Here is an 8,155-nt window from a genome sequence, read left to right as displayed (position 1 = left end):
ATGGAAGAATCCAACAAAACAGGAATGACATATTTCATCATTAAAGGGATTTCTGATGTCCCAGAATTACAGCTTCCCATTTTTTTGTTGGTTCTGCTGATTTATCTCTTTATTCTAGGAGGTAATATGACCATTTTTTTATTGATCTGTATGGATCGTCATCTTCACACTCCAATGTACTTCTTCCTGGCCAACCTGTCCATTCTCGATGTTTCTTGTTCTACAATAACTCTTCACAAACCTCTTATTACATTCCTCACTGGCAATACATTGGTTTCCTTTGTTGGTTGTGTGATGCAGATGTTTTTCTTCTTATCTTTTACATGTAATGAGCTGCTAATTCTGACAGCAATGGGTTATGACCGCTATGTGGCTATCTGTCACCCTTTACATTACCAGGTAATTATGAACCACAAAGTCTGCTGTGGTCTGGCTGGTGTCTGTTGGGTTTTGGGTGTCTTATGCCTCGTTTCCACTGCACGGATCGGTTCGGGTCAGAAAGAATGGAGCGGTTAGAATGGGACCGGTCTATTCTGCAGAGCATTTCCACTGCAAATCGGACCATCCGGGACCATGCAAGGTTTAGAAAAAAAGCCTAGCACGTCCACCAATCAGTGAGATGTATTTGTAGGTCCGCCCTAATGGAACCGTTCCATTCTCTATGGCCCCACATCTGAAGCAGGACCCAGAATGGTCCGGTACGGTTCGCTTTTATGGCACGCTTTCATAATGGAAACACCCAAAAAAGCGTACCGTACCGAACCGTACCGAACCGATCCGCTCAGTGGAAACGAGGCATTAGATATCATGCCTTGTGCTTGGAAAGTGTCATCCATTAGTTGTTACACATCATTGGAGGTCAACCATTTCTTCTGTGACCTTGTACCAATAATGAAGCTGTCCTGCAGTGACACCTCTGCTTTGCAACTTTATGTGATTATTGAAGGAGTGATTCTGGAATCTTTTGTTCCATTTGTTCTCACTTTTATATCATATGTTTTCATTATAAGGAGCATACTGAAAATACGTTCTAGCAAGGGGAGGTGGAAAGCTTTCTACACATGTTCCTCACATCTCACAATCATTGTCCTTCTTTATGGCACCTTGTCTTACCAATACTTCAGACCAGTTGAATATATTACACTGGGTTCCAATAAACTTTCTTCCCTGTTTAATACCACATGTGTCCCAATTTTAAATCCCCTGATTTACAGCTTGAAGAATAAAGATGTCCATTCAGCTTTAAAGAGAAAGTTGAAGAAAATGTCCAGACTAATAGAAAGGAAATAAACAAAAAAATTGATACGTGTCCCATGGGGCAGGACCCAGGTCACTTTTTATGACAATAACTTGAGTATTAGCCTTTAAAATTAGCAGTTTTGATTTTTCATGTTCGTGTCCCATAGACTTTAACGGTGTTCACGTGTTTGAATTTTTTTTGCTTGTTCGCATGTTCTGCTGCGAACCAAACCGGGGGTGTTCAGCTCATCCCTATTCAACACCAACGCTTGTTCATTCTAATTCTCCCTTGAAAGCTGTTATTTATTTAAAATTTATTTAAAAAATCCTTAATAAAGGTTAAAGGGGTTGTAAAGGCAGAAGGTTTTTTAATCATAATGCATTCTATGCATTAAGATGAAAAGCCTTCTATGTGCAGCAGCCTCCTCAGCACCCCTTAACACTTACCTGAGGTCCCTCTCTGTCCAGCGATGTCCATAAGTGTCTCAGCAATCCAGATTCTCCTTCCTGATTGGCTGAGACACAGCAGTGGCGTCATTGGCTCCCGCTGCTGTCAACCAGCCAATCAGCGGAGAGAACGTGCATAGCCGGGTCGGGGCTCCGTGTCTGAATGGACACAGGGAGTTGTTCTTCAGCTCGGGTGCCCCCATAACAAGCTGCTTGCTGTGGGGGTACTGAACAGGAGGGAGGGAAAAGGAGCAGAGAAGAGGTACCCTAGAAGAGGAGGATCCTGGCTGGCCTGTGCCATTCCACTGCAAATGGCAGGTTAGTATTACATGTTTGTTATTTTTGTAGGAAAAAAACGAGCCTTTACAATCCCTTTCAGTTCTATACCAGTGGCGTTTGGTGCATAGGGAAAGGCACCCTCATTAGCTTTTTAAAAATTTTGATTGCCACAAAGGTAATTGTTATTGCACTTATAAAAGGCATTTTTTGTAAGAAATCAAAGTAAATAGATTTGCCTTTAGTAGATCAACCCCTGCATGTCTTTGTCTGTGCTTCCTTCAATAAGGTTCCCAAAAATCAGAATTTACAATTAGCCTTACCACCTTGACACTGCTGGGGTCTCTCCTGTTATCTGGCGATGCCACTCTTTTAGGTTATTATCATTGCCTAGAAAAGCTTTTTTTTTTTTTTTTAGAGTGTCATGACACTTACATCTGGTATAATGCAAAACAGAAAGATGGATAGTATGTGAGTCAGTGGCGGCCCATCCATTAAGCGCACCTGAGCACCGCCCCTACTCCCTTCACCACCCCCTATATGCAATGGATAGATTCATGCATAGCATAAATCTATCTATTGCCATCGCTGACCCCAATATTCATGCGTCCGGCCCCTTTCAGGTCACCGTTTGCATGAATTAAAGTGGACAGTTTTTTTTAAGATTAGATTAGATTAGAGCTAGAGACTCTAATAGGCTTCAAAATAGAGTGGGATTGGGTCGCAGAGAGTGCACTCTGATCCCACCCAGTTGTGTTACAACAGCGAATGAATATTCAAAGCTGCAACACTGATCCTCCTCCCAACCAATCAAGTAGCAGGTCTGATCCCGTCACCCGATTAGCTGAAAGGACATGTGCTCCTATTGGACGCCTAGGAGGAGGGGAGGAGACAGCGGAAGCGAGGAGGAGAAGAGCCAATGCATGGATGCCCGGTCCTCGCCGCTGCTCCTTGAATGCCGGATCCCCGCCGCTGCGCCTTGGATTCCCAATCTCCGCCGTTCCTCGGATGTCTAGATAGTGCTGGTGGACCGACCTGAAGACAGCGGTGGGGGAGTTTGAGTTGCCGCAGGGGGACAGTTTGGTTGTTTGCCGCCCCCCCCCAACAAAAACCTACCAGCCACCGCTGATGTGGGTACCCCTTTTCAAGACATTGCAAATTCGATTTCTGTTGCTACAATCTTCACTTCCATCAGCTAAACTCAGTGACTGACAATGTTTACTATTACGCTACGAATGTACTTGCATGCTAGTTCAGTAGTTTAAGAAACTTAAAGTGCATGTAAAGGCAACATTTAATTGTTATTGTTGAATAAAGTAGGGAAGGTTTAGACCTCTTGCCAACTGTGTCCTTGCTGGAGATAGTCGTCTTTATTATTTGTCCTAGTGACCATTCTCAGGAGACAATAATTCAGGGGAAATTCATAAATTTGGGGTTTTCATCCGAGGTAGATCTCAGGGAAAAGTCTCCTGTGGGCACATCTGTTTCTTAAAACAAATCTCCAAGATGGAAATTCCATTCACTTTGGAACAATTTCCTCGAATGCCCTGTAGTATTTCAATTAAAAGCAGTGAAGGGAAATCTCCCTCCCAGGATACAGGCAATAAAAATACTCGCAGTAATGCCCAGCTCTCTCATCTTGTCTTTGCGGTGGATGGGATCTGTTTTTCTCTTGTTTTTTTTTATGATAAAAAAAACTTTTCTGATAAGACATCTGTAGAAAAGACCATATGGATATTCCTTGATGGTTTTAAAATGCAATAACACTGAATGTTTTTTTTTTTATATATATATTAAGTATTATGTAATAAAATTTGGATATTTTATTGTCTTTGTTGTTTTTTTGGCACCTTAAAAATCCTCCTTTTAGTATTGTTCCATTTAATATCAGAACAGACACTAACAAACCATTACTGCTTTCCCTGATTACAGGCAGGCCAAAAACTCAATTTACTTAACATTTGTAGCCTATTGAGAGGTGCTACACATTCAGTGAATGAAAAAATGGTTAATCTGCATTGAAGATATAAACATTGTAATACTAAAATTAGATGGTGGTTAATATAGTTACTTGCTGGCTATCTATACTAGAAAATTTTAAGTTTTAGTAAACATATTTATTAAACAACTCTCAGGGGCAGGGGCCTTTTATGAATTCAGCGAGCCTGTGTGCAAGGTCATATGTGGTGTGCTCAGTATGCTACAGTGAAGAGTGTGCATGGTTTTCATTGTGCCAGGGGTGTTGTTAGGATTGTAAAAGATCTGGGGCACCTCTGGGCACACCAAGGAGAAGAGTAATGTGTTGTGGCGAACAATGGGTGTGGCCAAATTTTGTGGGAGGTTGAAGCAAGGGATCTTTTTGGGAAGTTGAATCCCCCTGTGGCCCCCTGCAGCACCCAAACCCGGAGATCTCTCTGGGTGCATAAAGCACAGGTTCACTTTAAAACCCTGTACACATGATCGGAATTTCCGATGGAAAAAGTCAGACAGACTTTTTCCATCGGAAATTCCGACCGTGTGTATGCCCCATTGGAGAAATTCCATTGGAAATTCTGATGAATTCCATCAAAGTTTAAATATAGAACATGTTCTATTTTACTCTGATGGAATTCGAAATTCCGATGTGAATTCCGATGTGCTTTTGCCCGGGCAAAAAGCCTGATCATGTGTACAGGGCATAAGTGGATTTCATCTTCCTTTTTTTTTTAACTGTGGATTAGAGATCAGGCGTGTTTGAAAATCCCACGTGCCCGATCCCGCCAGGAAGCCGACACTTAACACGCCTAATCACAGGCAGACATTTCGGTTTGCAGCTGCACAGATCGGGAAAACACCTGTGATTAGCCGTGTTCAGTGTCGGCTTCCTGGTGGGATCAGGCACGTGGAATTTCAAACACACCGGAGCCCATCTCTACTGTGCATCATGGAAAATACAGATTGGGACATGGGAGTGAGCCTCCTGTGTTAGTAGTAGCAGGAGTCAGAGCCCATATTTGGTGATTTGAGGTAGAGCTTGAAATTTGGGTGTGGACATCTCTATTGTTTTGATGGAAGTTACCCAGCGGTGTTAACTTATTAATTAAAGATCTGTTTTTATCAAACTGAGATAATTATATATATTCTATATAAAGATAAGTTGGCAATATCATGTTGAGTAAATCATTTTTTTTAAAGCCCTAGAGATTGACATTCCCCAGATAGAATTTCTTTAATTATATGCTACCTAAACTATTCTCAAGGGCTTTGGATTTATTCTATTCCCAGATTCATGAAACATCTATTTATACAGTCACTTGTCAGACAAGCACATGCACAATGCCTCTGTTGAGGTAACATTGCCAGCGGTATTCTGTAAGGAGTGCATCACCCATATTCCAACTTACTCTCCTGTGCAAGGCTTCAGAAATTGGAATTCATTAGAGATAAGAGTCTTCATACAGAATCTAAAGAACATCTAAAATGTAACTAGATGACATTTAAGCTGCCAAAGCACTGGTTATCATGAACATTTGGCATGTTTTTCATGCATTCACTTCAACATTGGCTGCAGATCATTGCACTGGACTGGCTTGTGTGACAGCACAGCTGCTTGTGGTAGTTCTTCGGGTGACAACACAGGAACACAACAGAAAGACTCCCCCTAAAGTGTCTGAATAGCTGAAGGACCGTCATGGCTTGGTCATCCAATATTATTTTAATAACACTGAAGATTTGCAAGACAACATTTGAAAGTGTATGTGGCATGTTTGTGATTGGGTTCACATCTACCTTAAAAGAGACGTTCAGCCAAAGCCTGTTTGGCTGTACTTCTCCTGTAGATCTTAGGAGTGCAGTTTGTTCTGCACTAGTGTGGATCATGGCTGAAGCCCGATGTCAGCTGACATCACAGAGCCGGTCGATACTCGGGAAAGAACGCAACCATATGGTCGAAATTCGCCCATATGCCTGGACCAGAACTTGGCTCAAGCTCTTAGCGAGCCTCTGAGAGCCTGAGCTGATCTCTCCCGACCCTCCACAGCCCAGCCCTTCAGGGAGAGCAGGGGGGGCAGAGAGCCGATGACTGACAATCACCAGCTCACGGAGGACTGAGAACCGAGCAATTGGTGATGTTTGATCGCTCGGTTCTCAGTATAGGGGAAACATGCAGAATCCACCTAGGAAAGCATGGTTTAAAAACAAAAAAAAACATACTTCTCTTTTAAGATTAGTGGATTAGAAACATGGCATTGCTTCTAATAAATCTAATCACCAAGTAACCATATCCATTCTAGTTTCAGTAGTCATACAACCAGGGCTTTTTTTCTCAGAGAATAGGTACAGGAACTCTTCCCTTCCGAGTCAACCCTTGATTCCACCCCTGCCCACCTCTGAGCACCGTTCCCTGGTTCCACCCCTTTCCAACCTCCCAGTACCACCCCTTTTAGAGAATGCAGAACCAAGTATCATTTTGCGGTGCTAAGTATTTTGTATGGAATTTGTTAATGATAACAAGAAAAGCAGTAAAATAGATTTAACAGCAATGGACACCCCAGCGACAATAGGTCCACCCCAACAACAATGGACTCCCAACAGCCAGTATCAATAGACCCTGCAGCAGCCAGCAACAATAGACCCCTCCTTCAACAGTAGATCCCTTCCAGCAACGATTGACCCCCTGCAACATAAGACCCACCCTTAGCAACAATAGATTGCCCACCAGCAACAGAAGACCTCCCAAGCAACAATAGACCCCCTTCCCCCAGCGAAAATAGATCTCCAGCTGCAAAAGATTCCAAAGCAGCCAGCATTAATAGACCCTCCAGCACACCCCTGCACCCCTTCCCATTACATACATTCAGTTCTGGAGGTGCATACAACTCATGCTACATCCTTCAGACAGGTTGGTCGAGGACTCTTTTACACAGGCAGCCAAAGAACAGTAAAAACTCTGTCCTCTGGATCCTGTGATGTCTCCCCACTGTGTCTGCGAGCTGTCTCCTCCTCCGCTCGATTCACAGTGCCAGAGTGCCGAGCTCCATTTTCTGCGAGTGTTGCGACGCATGGGGAAGGAGTTCAGCACCAAATGAAAAAAAAAAAAAAAAAGTATACATACAGTACACTCTATAAAATTATTTCACATCCCTTTTGTCCCTAGTGTTTTTTCCAGTGCCCTGCATGCACTTTTATATTATAAGTACTGTTCTTTTCTGCCTGGAAACTGGAGATTGTTCATAGCAACCAAAAAGTGTCCCTTTACGTCAAAAGCGGTTTTAGACAGCTAGAAAACAGCGATAATAAATTCGAACACTTGCAGAATTGAGCGATAGTGATTTGTGGGAAAATTTGTCATCAAACACTGTTTTTGATTTGATTACATTTTTGAATAATTTTTATTATTATTATTATATTATTATTATTTGTTATAATTATTTATAATTATTTATTATATTATAAATTATAATTTTGTGTTTCAAACTTTATCATACCCAGGATGTCTACTAGACTCTTGTTTGGACAGATTTAAGTGTGTTATTCCTAAGAATATAAAAACGCCAAATTTCCATGCAAAACTATTTTTGAGCACCCCTGATCTATATATCTGTTTTGAGTCCTGAAGTAAGATGATCAAATCAGGTGACAACATTTTCAGAAGAAGACCAGCAGATTTTCAGGTTTTCTTAAATATGTAAATGTATACCCAGTCACTAAAATCTCATGCAAGCTTGTTGTATTGTAATTTCAACAGTTATTTTTAATATTTCTAAATCTGCAACTTTCATTAAACATAATACCCCACCGCTCCAACCATAAAGAGTCTCCTTCAGGCACTTCCTGTTATAGGGTGACAGCCAGGGCTTTTTTTCAGCAGGAATGCGGGGGAACGCAGTTCCGGCGCCTCCAGCAAAGAGTAATGGGGTGTGCTGGAGGGTCTATTGATGCTTGCTGGGAGATCTATTGTCACTAGTGGGGATCTATTTTTGCTAAGCACTGGAGCACATGCACTTGCAGAGTAAAACTGCACCTGTGCAAGTACACAGTCTGGTTACCTTCAGTAAATTAACCCCTTTTAGTCTTAACCAGGGTTGTATGTGATAGGGTAACCATGCAGGAGCACAATAAAGAGACAATAATAAAATGATGATAGCGCTAATATCAACTAATGTGAGTACAGCTAACAACCTGTGCTGATAACAGTGATAAACACAATAACTGG

The 8,155-nt window shown here is 41.9% G+C and overlaps 1 protein-coding gene across 1 annotated transcript; it reads left to right on the top strand.

The window, feature by feature from the left end:
* Positions 1 to 1,290, top strand: LOC120914529 (olfactory receptor 150-like). Its single transcript, XM_040325206.1, has 2 exons — positions 1 to 456; positions 796 to 1,290. The coding sequence occupies exons 1-2, from the start codon at positions 1 to 3 to the stop codon at positions 1,288 to 1,290; spliced, it is 951 nt and encodes a 316-aa protein (XP_040181140.1).
* Positions 1,291 to 8,155: the final 6,865 nt, after the last annotated feature.

The sequence above is a fragment of the Rana temporaria genome, chromosome 9, assembly GCF_905171775.1.
Source record: "Rana temporaria chromosome 9, aRanTem1.1, whole genome shotgun sequence".
Taxonomy (NCBI): Eukaryota; Metazoa; Chordata; class Amphibia; order Anura; family Ranidae; genus Rana; species Rana temporaria.
Note: the sequence above shows the minus strand (reverse complement) of the source record. Positions and strands in the feature narration are given on the sequence as shown.

What these genes read in the sequence shown, in the direction of transcription:
- LOC120914529 (XM_040325206.1), top strand. Translation starts at nt 1, where the DNA reads ATGGAAGAATCCAACAAAACAGGAATGACATATTTCATCATTAAAGGG. An exon ending in GTGTCTGTTGGGTTTTGGGT is followed by an intron (nt 457 to 795) that starts GTCTTATGCCTC and finishes AGTGGAAACGAG; the next exon opens with GCATTAGATATCATGCCTTG.